Source organism: Hyaena hyaena, unplaced genomic scaffold (assembly GCF_003009895.1).
Source record: "Hyaena hyaena isolate Hyena2069 unplaced genomic scaffold, ASM300989v1 scaffold_195, whole genome shotgun sequence".
NCBI classification, from domain to species: Eukaryota; Metazoa; Chordata; class Mammalia; order Carnivora; family Hyaenidae; genus Hyaena; species Hyaena hyaena.
Genome location: NW_024080827.1, coordinates 1,547,412 through 1,564,656, shown reverse-complemented (window position 1 = coordinate 1,564,656; position 17,245 = coordinate 1,547,412). Strand labels below are relative to the sequence as shown.

General features: G+C 45.5%; 1 protein-coding gene across 3 annotated transcripts in view; it reads left to right on the top strand.

Moving 5' to 3' along the window:
* The window catches only part of PROM1 (prominin 1), a 112,349-nt gene that overhangs the window by 39,503 nt on the left and 55,601 nt on the right, over positions 1-17,245 (top strand). For all 3 annotated transcript variants that reach the window (XM_039241561.1, XM_039241563.1, XM_039241562.1), the window contains exons 3-4: positions 4,579-4,634; positions 15,855-16,060. In XM_039241561.1, the coding sequence (XP_039097492.1) occupies positions 4,579-4,634; positions 15,855-16,060 (262 nt within the window). The remainder of the gene's footprint in view (positions 1-4,578; positions 4,635-15,854; positions 16,061-17,245) is intronic.

The following is a 17,245-nucleotide window of genomic DNA, read 5'->3' as shown; positions in this document are numbered from 1 at the left end:
TTTATCTTACTTGTATGGCCTCAGACATCAAAAAATTCATAGAGAAATTATTCATATACACACACACAGCAAAAAGCCCACAACCAACCAACCAAACCAATGCAACTTACTTTCTAAGTTGATGGTATAACACAAGAGGTTGTCCTTAGCCCTTGCTGTTACTTTTCTTAATTTCCATCATCACATGAAATTTAAAATTAAATCCCAGGTAAGAGAATATCATAGCACCTAAGAGTTGAATGAAGAGAGGCTCATAGCCACCATCATTCTGGAAAAATCCGCAGAGGTCCTTCATGAGAGCAGATACTGAGAAATAATCTACCATGAAAAGAACTTCTTTGTTGACTGGCATCTGTATTTCCCTCCCACTGCTATATCTTAAGAGATATAGCACAACTGTTATGTTGTGAAAAGAGCATGGGATTTGTAGAGTGGAAAATGAGTCACCACATGGGAAAGGTGGCCAGGTAACTCCCTGAGTTTAGGGCAGGGAGAGTCTTTCTTTGGCCTCTGAGAGTTATCTGGCCCATAACTGATAGTTATCTGCCTATCAGGCTCTGTCAGAGCAGACCCTCCCTCAGTTTAGGAAGGACAAGGTGCCCATTGTTGTCCACACTGAGGTCTCACGGAGGTCAGGATAACACTGTAGTGATCCAAATGCTAATGGCTACCTTGCTCACTAGGCAATACGAGTATAGTCACAGACCTCAGGATTCCCGTCTGGTCTACAAAAAGGAAGCAACACTTTTTTTTTGGATAATGTTATATTTATGCAGCATGAATACCACAAACGGTTCTGGATCCCTGGAACTTTCTGGGGATGCAGGAGATCCAGAGGTGGAGATTGGTTTCACTGGAAGCCTTTAGCAAATTGGCCAGGAGGATAGAGACAAAGACAAAGTGCAACCAACCCACCAAGCAGGGGTGACGGGGGTCGGGGAACAGAAGCGGGACCCGGGTCTTCCACATGCTTTCTGAGATGGACCATAATCGATTCAACGTTCTCAAGAAAGACAAACATGTTAGAACTGACAAAGAGTTTCCTAGCGTGGGGCCTCCTGAGTGCTTACCTGTGGTGTGAGCAGCAGAGTTAATGCCAGGGCATCACAAATGAAGACGCTGGGCTGTTATCCTACAGGCATTGCTGATGTTCATTGACCTGGATTGAGAGCCACTTAGAGATATACAGGGAAGGCAAAGAAAAAATGGATATTGTGGATGCTCATTTTGTATTCTTGTGACAGGGAACACTGAGAGGGAGGAGGGATAAGGAAAAGGAGTGAGGCCTTCAAGGTGGATGACCCTGTGCTATCTGGTACAGCGGTCATGGCCACATGCGGCCTCTGAGCCCCTGAATTATAGCTAGTCTGAACTAAGACGTACTGAAGCACATCTATACCAGACCCTGAACACTTAGTGACTGTAAAGTAGCTCATTAATATTTTTTATATTGATGGCATATAGAAATGACAATATATTGCATATATCTGGATTAAGTGCAACATACTATTAAAATTCACTTAAAATAAGCTAATCACCTGTGTCTTTTCACTTTGTAATGTGGCTACTAGGAAATTTGAAATTACTTGTATGGCTTGCAATATATTCCTGTTAGGCAGTGCTGCCCTAAATCGGGGGAGGGAGAAGATCCCTGCCCCCAAACCTGAGATGGGTTTTTGGCCCTCATGGCAAAGATCAGTATGGCAGAGAGATGGGGCCAGCTGGCAGACAAAGGACAGGGATCCGTTGTCACTAAGGAGCGTCATTTGGTGTAGCTGGGACCCTTCCTCGATACCCGGGACCACCGAAATGGCGGGAACTTGGGAGGGGCCGGGAATCTTCCGGCAGACGATGGGAGCATCTGTTTGGCACTGGAAGACTGTCACCATCTCACAGAGTCTGTGGCCAACATGCGATCCATGCGTCTCATATTCACTGGCCTCCCCATAGTCTGTTAGAGAAGCACCTGCCCCATGTGTTCAAGTGTAGTGAGAACGATGTGGTAAAACCCCACGTCTGTCAACCCCACAGATACAGATTTTGCAAAATTCTAATTTTTGCTTAAATGCTCTAATTTGATCATTGGCAACAAGTCCCGTCAGTTGCCGTCTTGAAGTTGTGGGCTCTGCTCCCTCCATTTTAGAGCAAGTGTCTCTGAGATCCTCAAGTCTGAATAACCATGGTCTGTCTCTCCATTTTCTTCTACATTGAAAATGGTGCTCCATAAGAAATGTGGTGAGCTTAGCTCCTAACCCAAACCCAGCACCTAGTGCTCTTTCTGGAGTCAGCCGGGAATGGGGGCTCGTACGGCAGAAGCACCTTATGCGCGCTTCCATTTTCTCACAGAATAATAAAACGATGGCTACTCACAGATTGAAATTTAATACAGTTATAGGTTTTCAATGCTCCATCAAGATTATTCTCTTTTTAAAAAATGTTTATTTAGTTTTGAGAGAGACAGTGCAAGTGAGTGAGCTGGGGAGGGGCAGAGAGAGTAGGGGACAGAAGATGCAAAACAGCTCTGCACTGACAGCAAAGAGCCCGAGGCAGGGCTCAAACCCACAAACTGTGAGATCATGACCTGAGCTGAAGTCAGACACTATGATTTTAATAATCGTCAAGATCATTCTCATAACTTGGCTTCCATTTTCCATAAGTCCGTGGCAGTGAAGAATATAATAGATACCGTGTGATTCCTGCTAAATCACAGCCATCTTGTCACCACCATTGTTTTTGCACTCTGAGTACAAATATCAACACAGTGAAAAGGCAAATCACATCTTCTGCTTCCTCCTCGTGGGCACCCTCAACATATCTTGAGGGTTCCAAAGGGTTCACGGACCACGGTTAGACATCTGCCCACTGAGGCCAGTGAGGATGCATCTTTCTGAGACGGGGCTCACCGCTTACCTGGTCAGTATGACCTGAGGGGAAGGAGGGAGCAGTTCCCCAGAAGAAACTCAAAATTTTCATTTTGGTTGCTTTGTTTGGGTTTTATAAATATGAGACAAGTGAATGGATATTTTGTGGCCACAAGAACGCCTTCCATGCAACACTTACTGTGCGTACTGCTTTGCAGCAGACATTTCCTAAGCCCTTTCACGGAGCAGTTACCACAGCATACACCGAGTGCCCACTATGTGCCAGGCCCTGTACTGTTTTCCTTTGTCTGCATTATTTCACTTAACTCGAAGTAGTCCTTTGAGGGTGGAGACTAATGTCATCCCGATTTGCAGATGAAGATGCTTGTGGCAGGTGATTCTTCACCCAGGAGGCGACACTGTGAAAAGTAGTGGCGCTCGGACTCCATCCCAACTCTTAACTAGATCAAGACCCCAAAATGCAACACAGGAGCATCACCTGTGTCATTAAATATATTTTAATAAATGGATGGTTCCCAATTAAAATAAAATCATCGGTGGACGCTTCGATCCAATGAAATCTAGAACAGAAGCCTAATCTGTAAAACAAACCAAAGCAAAGTGACTAGTTCAAGGCTAGAGGAGATCTGTGGGGTTGGGCAGACTCAGGTTTCTCCCATCCTCGGGTCACCCCGATTTCCCTTGGAGGAATGAATAACTAGGGTTCCCAGTATCCTAGGGCTAGAGTAAGCATCCCAAACCTACCAGTTTGATCCCTTCTCCTGCAGCTCACCTTTTAAAGATCTGCTGCATTTAGTTCGCTCTGTGCAGGTGGGGAGTTGTTTTCCAGAAAGCCCCGTGGGGAGGTGGCTTGCTTTGTTTTCTGGTGTGCAGATCTGCGCTTCTTGCTTTAAAAAAGGATTCGCAACAGTTTTCCTTTGCTCCCCTTGTAGCACACTTTAGAAGTGATGTGTACAGGATATAGCCACAGCGTTCCAGAAGCTCATTCCTGGGGCGAACTACAATGTGCAGTGGGAAGGACCTTGGGGCAGAAAAAGGAAGACTCATCTGGGCCTTGGTCTGGCCTCTTCATGCATCACAAATTTTAGACAAGTGTTTCTCTCTGTCTGGGCATCAGTCATATCATATCATTTCTAGATTGGTGAGTCAGAATAAGAGGTGGATCGTAACCTATATGAAAATTCGAAAAAGTCCTAAATGAACATGGAGGGGAAAATCCCATTTTGCGTATTATTTCAGGTTTTCATACACTGCTTGGATTATTTGTAAGGTGTTTTTATTTGTAAAATATTATGTAAATGTGGAATTATTAAAGAATAAGTTGCATTTGTAGTTCCAAAAAATGAAGAGTCAGCAATTTTGGTGTAACATTTTATCAGTAATTTATTGATGATGTATATCCTGGTAAATATCAGGTGTCTTGTGAGAAATTGAAAACTCTTCAAAATGGTGACTGTCTAATTCTACCTCTGGCAAAATAGTAGGTCAAAAATATTTGCTCTCCATTCTTTGCTTCTGGTTAGAGCCTCATTAGCTTAATTATTTACCTACTTTAAGAAATAGAAATAAAAAGATAAGACTACTACATAGGGGTACAATGATTTGTAAGTATATGTAGAGTTTATTTTCTAAATCTGCATTTTGTGTTTTTACTGTGAAAGTAATCTTGCTATTCTTTTGTGACTTTTCCCTCCAGATATTTTAAGAAAAATTCTGCAGAAGAAGTTTGACTTCTCAACTGATTATGAGAAGGTAATTTTTATTGATACATTTCTCAGTAAAAATAAGTATGAATAAAATTTTGGTTGACTTGAACGTAAATCTTTAAGCAGTCAGTTCATCTGTGAACTTTGTAATATTTTTTGACTAAAAACTTTTATGGAATATTGAAGCATCTTATAAATCCCATATGAACTAAAGCAGAAATTCCAAAAGTAGCATTTGAAGAAACGTTCACCTCTCAAGCTGGATGTATTTCAGTATTTAAAAACAGAAATTTCCTTAAGGGAAGCGATAGGGTAATTTTTTTTTTTAGCTAAGGGAGGGGAACTCCCAGACTAAATAGAATTATTTGAACATTTCTAGAAACAGGGATGTGTTCTTTGTTTTAAAATACAGTTTGTTAAAAAGCAACTTCACATTGGAACAGGCTTATTGAGAGCTCTGTGTGTGCTGTTGCTTGGGCTAGAGATAAGGAAAATAGCCCTTGATCTCAGGAGGCGAAGAGCCAGATGGCAGAAACCATACCTAATTGTTTAAAGAAGGAGAGGGAGAAGAAGGAAATAAGTAGATTTATAAAAAACAGGAAGAGGAACTAGGTAAAAATAATTAATTCTGACTAGGAGCTCTTCCATAAAAAGTGATTTGGGGGCTTGTCATAAAAAAAGGGTAAGGAGGGCTGAAGCCAGTGGGGAGGTGGCTTTGCTGGCATCCCAGGCTTCGGGGACAATGGGAGTCACCAGGACAAGGTATGAAAGAGTAGAGAGGAAGGAAGGTGAGCTGGGATGCTGAACGCTCACTAATATGAGCAGATGGTATTTTCAGAAAGTATGAAGGGAACTTGCATGCCTCTGCTGAATACCAAGGTGCTACTCATTCATTCCATTTGCATCTATGATAGACCTACCTAAACAGAAGAGTGTATTTTGGTTTTGGTTTACGACGAGTGCGGGTTGCCAGTGAAATAAACAGACAGGTGTTTGTGGCATTGAATGTTAGGGTAATTTAAAAAAATAGTTGAACCTGTTTGTCAGGCTGAAGAATCAGGCACTTTGTCCTTTCCTTCCCGGGCATGAAGGTGGTTATCAGGAGAACAATAAAAGCAGACATATGGTGGACATTCTTCAATGGCCAGCACAGCCTACGTGAATGACCGTGTCCTGGTCGGGTGGGGACAATGTATGGGGAGGGCAGTGGTCTCTTGCCCAGTGAATGGTTACCTCAGATGCTGTAGTGACAGTGCCTCATAGTCTCAATTTGCAATAAAATGATACCCAAGAGAAACCAAACACAGATGCCAGAGAGGAAAGCCTTATCTAAAAACCATTTGCATGAATCATTTTCTCCCTAGCGCTCACAGCCTTCCCTGCCTTCCCTAGTACCGTGGAAAAACATTTTCATTATGAAATGCCAGTGGCTTCCCATGTCTCCCAGACATGGTTGCTGATGTCGGCCTGTATCTCTGAGCAGAACAAAATGACTGTTGCTTTTATGTCGATTTTGAAAATTAGTGTGCCATTAGCAGCCTGGCCTGGATGCCAACTAGATTCTGCCAGAGAATGGGTGGGAGCTGTGCTTCGCCTGGTCCAGGCCTCAGAGGATGGAGCCCTGAGACCTTGAGGTGACTCTAGGGCAGCCCAGTAAGTACGAGCCAGAGCTGGGTTGCCACTACCCATGGTGGGATTCTTAGTTGACCTAGTCCTTTATGGCTGGCTTGGTATTAGATTTGGAGCTCCTGTAAAATTGGGGATCTCCCTGGTGCCTGATCTCCTCTCCACCTCGGGTGCCTTTGCAAATGGACCAAACCCATTAGCATGGGGGTCAAGTGGAGAGAGGAGACAGCACTGAGCACTCATGAATGACCTGAATTCCCCTCTACATGGGGGCTTGGGTCACATTTTCCACTGCTGTCCAAGGAAGAGGTATTTGGTTAGGCAGACACATTGGAGAAACCAGGCACCTTGGGAGGGAGGCTCTCTGACTGGTTGTCGTCTGACGTATGCCGAGTGTGTTGAGTTAGAGTCCTCTGAAGCAGACCCTGAGCCAAGGACTCATGGCTACTGCATCTGTTTGGAAAGTGCAGGGGACACTGGCCAGGAAGTGGAGAGGTAATAGGAAGGAGAGAGAGCAGTCTGGAAAGGGTGTGGCATTATACCACCTGCCTCAAGGGGCAACGGAAGCTTCATCCTGTAGAATTGCTGGGGAAGTGGTGCAAAACTCCAGCGTCCAAATTAGTCCCTGGGAAGGGTGAGAGAGCTTTAAGACTGAAGGGGCACAGGTTAGGGGTGGTGTGGGGGTGGGGGACCGTGTTAATGCCGAAGCACTTCTGACCTTCCATGGTACCAGAAAAAGCCTTCGAGCACAGAGTTAAAGATGCCAGGAGCCGGAAGCTTGAGGAAGCACATGGAGATGACTGAGGCCTGAAGGGTGTGGAGACACCGGCAGCGTCTTCCACACTGACCAGTGCCTACTGGCTTCCTAATTACTGCAGTCACACAGGTAAGGTCTGGCCAGGCGAGGGGCCTTGGGGAGACTTCTCAGCTTTCTTCGCCCTGAGTTGAGCATTTCCTCTTCTGGTGAGTTCTCAGACGGCGGAGGAGCCTGGGCCGCTGGGCCAGTGACCTCCCAGCTGAGTGTTCTGTCAGTGAACTCACTTCAGAAGGCTCAGAAGCATTCAGCAGACCTTTTGTTCCAAGGGCTGAGGCCTGACTTTGGAAGGGAAACATGACTCCCTTTCACAGAACTGCCTCCTTTTTATACTTCAGCTGAAAGTTAAAATCAGAATTTTAAGATCCTTGGCCCCTTCTCCTCCTTGACATTTTTTTTTTTTATACTCTCTCTTTCATGTATTCATTTTACAGAGTGCTGGTTAGGAGCAATGCATGGTAGAGACAAACATGTGAAAGCGTGTCCATTACTCCACCAACTCTCAGCTGGCGAAAGGGAGGTCATGGGATAAGATATACACATGGATGTTACGGGCTGAATTGTGCCCCAAATTCATATGTTGAAGTTGTAAGCCCGGCATCTCAGAGAGGGATTGTATTTAGACATAGTGTCATTACAAGGGGTAATTAGCTTAAAATGGGGTGATTAGTGAGTCCTAATCCAGTCTGACTGGTATCTTTATAAGAAGAGGAGATTAGGACACAGATACGCACAAAGAAAAGACCATGTGAGGAAGCAGGGAGAAGACAGCCATCTGCAAACCAAGGAGAGAGGCCTCAGAAAAGACCAAACCTTCCCACACCTTGATCTCAGACTTGCAGGCCCTAGAACTGTGAGGAAATACCTTTCTGTTATTTAAACACTCTGGTCTGTGGCACTTCCTGAAGGCAGGTCCAGCAGACTAATGACGTCAATAGCTGGACTGTAAGGTGGAGGGATCATGTAAGAAGTTCTGATAAAGGGCCGTGGATGTGAATGTTCAGAAGAGGGAGAGTGGTTTTGTGCCTTGGACATCAGGGAAAGTCTCTGTGGTAGAGCTGGCATTTATTTATTTTTTACTTCTTTTGGTTTTTATTAGTTATTTTTTATAGAGAGAGAGATGGAGCATGAACAGAGGAGAGGCAGAGAGAGAGGGAGACACAGAATCCAAAGCAGGCGCCAGACTCCGAGCTGTCAGCACAGGGCCCGATTCGAGGCTCGAACCCACCAACCATGAGATCATGGCCTGAGCCGAAGTTGGATGCTTAACCGACTGAGCCACCCAGGCACCCCGCTAGAGCTGGCATTTAAACTGAGACCACACTGGGGTGCCTGGGTGGCTCAGCCCATTGAGCATCTGACTCTTGATTTTGGTGCAAGTTATGATCCCAGGGTTGTGGGATCGAGCCCTCCACATCAGGGCTGCTTAAGATTCTCTCTTCATCTCCCTCTGCCCCTCTCCCCCCACTCATGCTCTCTTTCTCTAAAAAAGATTTTTTTTTAATATTAAAAATATAAACAAACAGGGGCGCCTGGGTGGCTTAGTCGGTTGAGCGTCCGACTTTCGCTTAGGTCATGATCTCGCGGTTCGTGGGTTCGGGCCCCGCGTCAGGCTCTGTGCTGACTGCCAGCTCAGAGCCTGGAGCCTGTTTCAGTCTGTGACTCCCTCTCTCTCTGACCCTCCCCTGCTCACGCTGTCTCTCTCTCTCCTAGAAATAAATAAAACATTAAAAAAAAATTAAAAAAATATATATATATAAACAAACAGAGACTTCAAGCAGGTAGCATAAATGAGAGATACAGCCTTACTTTATGAGCACTGGGCTCAAAGCACAAAGCTGCTCCGTTGTGCTTCCGAAACTTACATGGAGTCATCATCCTCTCTGTAGTAACAACAGCCACCATTGCTTGTCCACCTTGGGCCAACACTGGCTTATGAGCTTGACATTGTTTCTAATCCTCACAATGACACCAATCCGAGGCAGAAGTATTTCTGAGCTGCACGTGCATGAAAATCCCGTGCTCGGAGAGGCTGGGGAACTTGCCCAAGGTCACCCAGTGACTAAACAGTGAAGCTAGGATCCATACCCGGACCAGTCTAACTCCAAACCTACAAATGCATCACCAACGAAAATTCAGCTCAGCCCCAGCCACTGCACTGTTTGGACTAATTTGGAAGCCACAGCTCACGCGAGTATGTGGAGCTGTTATGAAAAAACGTTATGAGAAACCGTGACAACCTCAGTGCTGTGTCTTTTATTTATTAAACCATAAAATATTACAGTGGGTAATTAACCCTGGGAAGAAATGGTCTGGTGGAAACGAAGTTCAGGAGGGGAATAGGATTTGAAATTAATGGAGCCTTGAGGGAAAGTAAGGATGAGGCAAATGAAGCCGTGGAAATCCGAGAAACAGCTCTCCCAACCCCAGGTTAGTAGTGTCTCTATAGCATGCTGTGAGGCGGGTGCCCTTGTTCATGATTTACAAGTATTAACCCATTTAGACTTTACAGGAATAGTCTGTCTTCACTAGAGGTGTTAAGGTAGAGATGACACAGGCAACTCATTTGCGCACTCAGCGTGTGCCAAGTTCCACACTACAGATACGGCCTGAGCCGTGCCAAGCACCTGAGTGTAATTCCCTCAGGGATCCGAGCATGGGGGGGGGGGGGGGGGGGTCTTCCCAGATTCTCTGCACGCTGGCTGACTGAAATCCAAGGGGAACAGCGTGGCCTCTCCCTCCTCCCAGCTCACATGGAGTTCTGCAGAGAGAGCCCCTCAGCAGCTTGTCGGTGGTGCCCCCTCAATGAAATAAAAGAGCACAATTCCTGTCTTTAAAGAATGGGGGCAGTTTAGGTAGATGGCTTCCCACCAACAACCCCTAAGTGCCCCCACACCTCTAGAAACCTTTCTGGGGGACAGTTGTCCCAGAACACCCCCCCACCCGCCGCCACCTCCATCATTTCATCCCTGTCAGTCAGAACGGACAGCTTCTGTGTGACGACCTCCTACATTCGTTTCCTGGAGGCCACGGTCCATCCCCACTCCTGCCTCTTGGTTGGCTGCCTCTTGGTTAGCTGGTTTGTATCCTCCTCCTTCATTTCGTTCCTCAGTTATTACCTTTCCCTTTCTTTTTTTAAATTTTTTAATGTTTGTTTATCTTTGAGAGAGAGACAGACTGTGAGCAGGGGAGGGGCAGAGAGAGAGGGAGACACAGACTCTGACGCAGGCTTCAGGCTCCGAGCTGTCAGCACAGAGCCCGACATGGGCCTCAAATTCACGAACTGTGACATCATGACCTGAGCTGAAGTGGGATGCCTAACTGACTGAGCCACCCAGGCTCCTCTACCTTTCCCTTTCTTGAAGCTTCCTCTGGGGGCAGGTGCTGGGCCAGGGCCTCATCCCTACTGCTTTTCATGACCTCACCAGTGCTAACAGTCACTGGATATCGATTTGGCACTTAGGAAATGTCAGGTCATCATTCCAGATGGGTTTGCGGTATTTGGAACCCACCCTGCGTGTCTGAGAAAGGTAAGTGAATGAGCTCCTTGGTTCCTGTCCTCCAGGAGAGCGTGACATGCTACCTGTAAGAACACGCTCTCCTTCCCCAGTAAGAGAAGTACCTTCTAGGGATCTCAGAAGCACTTACAGAGCAAGCAGTTCACGGCAGTCTGTGCCCAGGATGGTGTCTGGGGCTTGCTGGCGCTGAGGGATGGGAATAATGCTACCACGTATTGATTATTACTTCTTCTTATTGTGATGATGATGACTGAATGATTGAGCGTGACCCTGGGAGACCCGGCTCTAAGCACTTCAAATGTATGACCCCACCTAACATACACTAAGTAGTATATGCAAAGTGTTTAGAACAGAATAAGCCGCTAAACATGTTGCTTCTCACCATTTTTTCTTGTTGTCCTTGAAAAACTGCATAAAATAGGGCCTCTGCTTATCCAGATTCCGTCACTAAGGTAACCAAGGCTCAGAGTAGCATTGGCAACATGCTAGGCCCGTGCTAGCCTAGGCCCATCCCCCAGGGATTCTGATGTAACGGGTCAGGGCTGGCTGGTTGTTGATATTTATCAAAAGGTCCTGGGTGACGATAATGGGTAATTAATTGGAGTGGGGGATCACCGACACAAAGTGGCACGGCCAGGTTCGCTGCTGTGAACTGTTTCCCCACAATACTGCTGCACCGCACAATAATAACCTTATACTGTGTGGCAGCCAGCACGAACAAGGAAGAGGTGAAGTAGTTTCACCCAGCTCCACTGTGGTGGCCGGGGCGGGGGGGGCGGGTTTGGCACCGCATCAAATACATGAGACCAGACTGACTCCTGGGTGAGAATATTAAATACCAAAGAATCAGCTGATTGTTGCAGGTGGATGGGCCCCAGCCAGCACAATGTGCCTTGGAGCTGAAAGCAGGTGTCCCAAACCCACCTGATCATAGCCATGACGTGGGGCTTCGTTTAAAGACAGATTCCTGGGGCACCTGGGTGGCTTAGTCGGTTAAGCGTCCGACTTTCGCTTAGGTCTTGATCTCGCGGTTCGTGGGTTCGAGCCCCGCGTCGGGCTCTGTGCTGACTGCCAGCTCAGAGCCTGGAGCCTGTCTCAGAGTCTGTGACTCCATCTCTCTCTGACCCTCCCCTGCTCACGCTGTCTCTCTCTCTCTCCTAGAAATAAATAAAAACATTTAAAAAATTTTTTTTAAATAAAAACAAATTAAAAATAAAAAAAGACAGATTTCTGATTTTACCCAAATCTCCTGATACCCACTCTAGGGAAGGAGCCCGAAGTCAGTGTTTTTAACGCACACTGTGAGGTGCTTATGGTGGTAAGTTGGGGAAGCAACAAGCCTTTGGGGTCCCTGCCCAGGAAGGGAGTCTGGGGTCATTCATGATGCCCCATGTGACCCTGGCGGCATGTGTATCCGAGCTGCCCACCCCCACACTTTGGATGCCTCATTTAACAGATACTAATATCACAAAGGCTCTGTCACATCTGTGAAAATCTGCTACCGAAAGCGACAGTTTCTAAACTTTCGGATTTCCCAGACTACACAGTTTCAAAAAAGTAATCCAGGGGATGACATAGAGCCTAATTTTTATTTTGCCACCCAAGGACATTTAACACCCACCATAACAGCAATACTGTAGTAACTTTGTCCCCTCTTAAATACATACCACCCACCTCTGCCCACAAAAAGGGCAACGCTCACCTCACGGGAGACTCACTGCATCTTACTTTTTCTGTTTCACTGCAGGGTGGTCCATCCCCATCTCTGGACCACCGTGGAGGGAACTCCCTCAGTTAATCAGTTTACCTGATTCCTCCTGGGCACCTGTTGCACACCAGGTGAGCGCTTGCCAGAGAATGGTGAGCGTGACCACATGGTTCCTACTCTCTGGGAGCAAACAGCATGGCCCAGGCAGGGCTCCTATGGGAGCAAATGCTGGCAAAGGGCAAGCGTGGGCTCCAGGGCAGCAGAAAGTAGGGATGAAAGCAAACCCAGATTTGGTTATCAAGACAGATTTCCAGGGGTAAGCAACTTCCAGGCAGACTTGAGTCTCATGAGCAGAGGAATGAAGGGAATAATATTCTGGACAAGAGGGCAGCTCCAAGTAGCTCAAAGCAGAAAGAGGGAGCATGAGACTTCTTCTTAGGACTAGAATGGCCAAGAAGAACAGGGTATGAAGCCAGCATTAAATAATGGGAGCACATTAAGAGGTTTGAATTAAACATCATGGGAATCCAGGAAATGCAGGTAAGCAAGAGAATGACCCCAGTCGATTCTCAGTTTACTACTTTTTTTAAAAATGTTTTATTTATTTTTAGGAGAGAGAGAGACAGTGTGAGCAGGGGAGGGTCAGAGAGAGAGGGAGTCACAGACTGAAACAGGCTCCATGCTCTGAGCTGGCAGTCAGCACAGAGCCCGACGCGGGGCTCGAACCCACGAACCGCGAGATCGTGACCCAAGCGAAAGTCGGACGCTTAACCAACTAAGCCACCCAGGCGCCCCTTATTACTTTTTTTTCTTTCATAGTTTATTGTCAAGTTGGATTCCATATTACACCCAGTGCTCCTCCCAACAAGTGCATGGAGGAGGGCACTTGTTCGATTCTCAGTTTAGAAAGGACACTTTGGAAACTGTTGCCTTTGGCTGGGGTTCTAGGCAGCTGCTAATCTTCTGTCGTGTTGAAGACCACATGGTTCCTGTGTTAATCCTGTGTCACTTTCCCTCTCATTTCCTCCACTCTGTCCACACCTGATTAGCATCCTGATTAGAACCTTTCAGGAAATCCAAATGTACATTGCAGATGTAAATTCCAGACCTGACTGTTTCTCACATGTTGTTTCTCTAATAAACACTCAAGTTTTCTGTTCCCGTCTTGTGCGGATCAACCTCTCACTTGATTTGCTGTCTATGGAATATGAATGTTCTCAGTTGTGGTTAATCGCTCATGTAACTTTTTCTGTTTTCTTGATGCATGCTGCTTCTGCCTTACTCTCCTCAACTCCTCCACTGCCTTGACTTCCACAGCCAGAAAATGTAGTCTTGACCCTGAAGGTAAAGTCCTCGTTTGCTGTTTCTTGTGTTTCTAAAGCCCAGGGGCACGGGATGCGTCTGCTAGAACTTTCTGTTGTTCCACTGTCATCTCCGTTGTGATGGTTTTTTTAAATGGCTTGTTTCATTTCTGTGTACGAAATCATCATCAGTCTTCTCTTTCAGTTTTAGTACTTCACCTAACAATAGCGACCCACCTCAGCAAATTTCAATCTTGACCTTCTCTCGTAATCCACAAAGCATTCTGGCGATCCTGGTGTATCACAAACTCAGTTAGGTCTTTGCCAGACCTTGGCCAGACTTTAGCCCAGAAGCGAACTCTTGAAATGACGTGTCTTATTCCTGATACTGTTTGACATTATACTGAGTCAGTAATGTTGGAAAGGTTGTGTATAAAGTGTGAAATTTGTACTTGGATCTAGACATAGTGCATTTAGAACATTTCAAAACCCCTTCTATCCTGCGTTTGAGGTCAGTATCTCCTGGATTCGGAAAGGATTTTCAGTCCCTTTAAAAATACTAAATAATTTAGATCATTTACTGGGAAATGATAGGAAACTAGAGAAATAAGAGTTTAGAGTATCACAATTGGCCGATGATACGGTCCCTCAAGGGCAGGTTGCAAGCATCAGTAAGTAATGACTCTCTGTGGCCATGAGTTAGGGCTGAGTTTAAGCAGGAACATGTACTTGATGAGTGCAGCAAACTTCAAACACTTTTATTTTTTTAGCATTTTATCCTTAATCTCAAAGTAGATAATATCAGGTGCCGTGTGCACTTCAGTACTCTTAAGCATTTATCCACAGACTTAACTAATATTGATTGAATATTTGCTGTGTGCTGAGTACTTGGCTGGCTGTTTTCACATTAAATCGTTTAATGTTCTGACCCTCACAATGTGCTTATGACATTAATGCTAATTCCGGTTTAGGGAAGAAGCCCCCTATGTAATTTAAAGCAGGTCTTCTGACTCTCAGTTCAGTGCTAAGACCTCACATTCATTTCTAGGAACAACACTTGTGCTTTGTTTTACTTCGCTCAGCTTGGCTTCAGTCTGTTGTTAGCTAGCTGGTCCATTAGTTGTAAACAGCCAGACTGTAATTGTCATTCTTTAAAAAATGTCTTGCTTTATGGAAACATGAGTAACTGTATACATGAATTGGAATAAGCCCAAGTTTTGTCATCTGGTTGCATTAACTTTTTTTTTTTATCCCAGAATAAAGCCAGCAGTGATTATCAAAATATATTAAGGTCACATGATTGTATCTAGAAGCCGTGCTGGTTCCTAGGAACGCAGGGAACTGTCTGAGACACGGGCTGACAAGCCCAGCCTCACCCACACGGCATGAAACAACCATTTATTAAGTGTCTGCTGTGGCCACATACTTCCCCTGACACATTATCACTGATCAGACATTATCTGTAATGTTCACAATGACCTTACATGGTATATATTATTACTCCCAGCATATGGATAGAGAAAACAAAGTGAGTGCCTGGTGATTAACATGTCTGACTCAGAAAGTCTGAGCCTTTTTTCTTAAATTTAGATATATTCCAGATTCTTTTGTAACTATGAGTTTGTCATTAATTGATCCGATCTGAACTACTTTGAATCCTTCATAACTTCTACTGGTCCTATCTTCCTGGTGAAAAGCATCCTTTCCTGTAGATTATTCATAATGTAAGTATTTCTGCCATAATTTGTTGCACCATTTAAAAACAAGCAAAATACTCTTGGGGTTTAAAGTAAGCCATTTGCAACTTGACCCTGCATCTGGACATTTTACTGTGGGTTGAAAGAAGATAGTAATGGCTTGGTTCCATATTCTGACAACTCCAATCTCTGTTACTTCTTTAAAAAAATTTTTGTTTAATGTTTATTTTTGAGAGAGAGAGAGAGAGACAGAGCATGAACAGGGGAGGGGCAGAGAGAGAGAGAATCCAAAGCAGGCTCCAGGCTCTGGGCTGTCAGCACAGAGCCCGACGTGGGGCTTAAACTCACAAACTGTGAGATCGTTACCTGAGCCAAAGTCAGACGCCTAACTGCTTAACCGACTGAGCCACCCAGGCGCCCTTCTGTTACTTCTGTTTCTAGAAGGAGCATCAAGATGGAAATGCACACACACAAACACACACACATTAAGATTCAACTCATGGTGGCAAATAGGTTAAAAAAAATAAAACAAGTACATTGTGGAATGTTCTACCTGTTATTTTGTGTTAGAGGACATGCTGTTTCTTTTGTTTGACTTGCAGATTATCTACTATGAAATCGGGGTCATCATCTGTGCTGTCCTGGGACTGCTCTTTGTCATTCTGATGCCTCTGGTAGGGTTCTGCTTTGGTCTGTGCCGTTGCTGTAACAGGTGCGGTGGAGAGATGCACCAGCGTCAGAAGAAGAATGGGCCCTTCCTGAGGAAGTGCTTCGCGGTCTCCCTCTTGGTGATTTCTCTATTTATAAGGTGAGTAGAACCTTGGAGAACAGCTGATTGTGTTAGGGGTTGCTTGAACTGTTCAGCCCAGGCATTTAAAGCAAAACAACCACACTACTACAACACCCCCATAAAACAGAAGAGGACGAAAATGTTTGTCTGGGGTGCTTCAAAACAATGCCACCGTAACCAGAAGTTAGGGCTGGCCTCAGGGAGCCAAGCCAACCCTTTGGGGCTTGCTCGTGTCGAAGACAAGCTGATAAATCTTGGCCTGCAGAAATCATCGACCCCCAAGAACAGCTCTTTCCTTTTTAAAAAATTTCTTTAATGTTTATTTATTTTTGAGAGACAGATAGAGCATGAACAGGGGTGGGGCAGAGAGAGAGGGAGATACAGAATCCGAAGCAGGCTCCAGGCTCTGAGCTGTCAGCACGGAGCCCAGTGCGCGCTCCAACTCACAAACCATGAGACCATGACCTGAGCTGAAGTCGGACGCTCAACTGACTGAGCCACCCAGGCACCCCAGGAGCTCCTTCCTTAAATAGCTGTTTGGAGACAGGCGGCCTGCAGAAGGCAGAGCATTTGGTTGTTGTTTTGTGCATTCAAAGGGATCCTGAAGGATGCGTATAGTCCCTGACTCGGGGAATGTGAGAACACTGTGGAACAGAATTCGCTTTCTAATAATAAACCCAGCTTTCCTGAATTTGCAGTTAAGCTGCTACCCTGTGCGGAGGCCTGGAACACACTTCATGATTTAGGATGTGTTTCTTCTACACTCCCTTCTGCTGCCATAGGCTTTCCAACTGCCTGACAGACCAGGAAGACACTGCTCTTAAGACAGGATTTCGCCGAGTTCAGATCAGAATCCTTGGCTAAGGAATGTGCTTCACGTTAGGGGCCCCCTGGTCACGATATTTGGTCATGGTTCCACGTTTCCTCATTCATTCAGCCAGTGAACATCATGGCATTTGGCGATCGAAGTAAAGCGCTTATGACGTGAATAGTGCTAGGCCCCAAGGAGGCACTGAGACCGTGGGGACTGGCAGTCAGCTTCCTCCTCCCTGTTTTCTCCAAGCACTGCATTCACTCAATAGCTGTAAGGTTTTTCCAGTTTCACTAAATAACTGATATTCGGGAATTTAAGCAGAAAGAATAATTAGACAGAACAATTTAAGCTGGCCTACAAGCTGAAGTTTTAGATGGAAATCCAAGAAG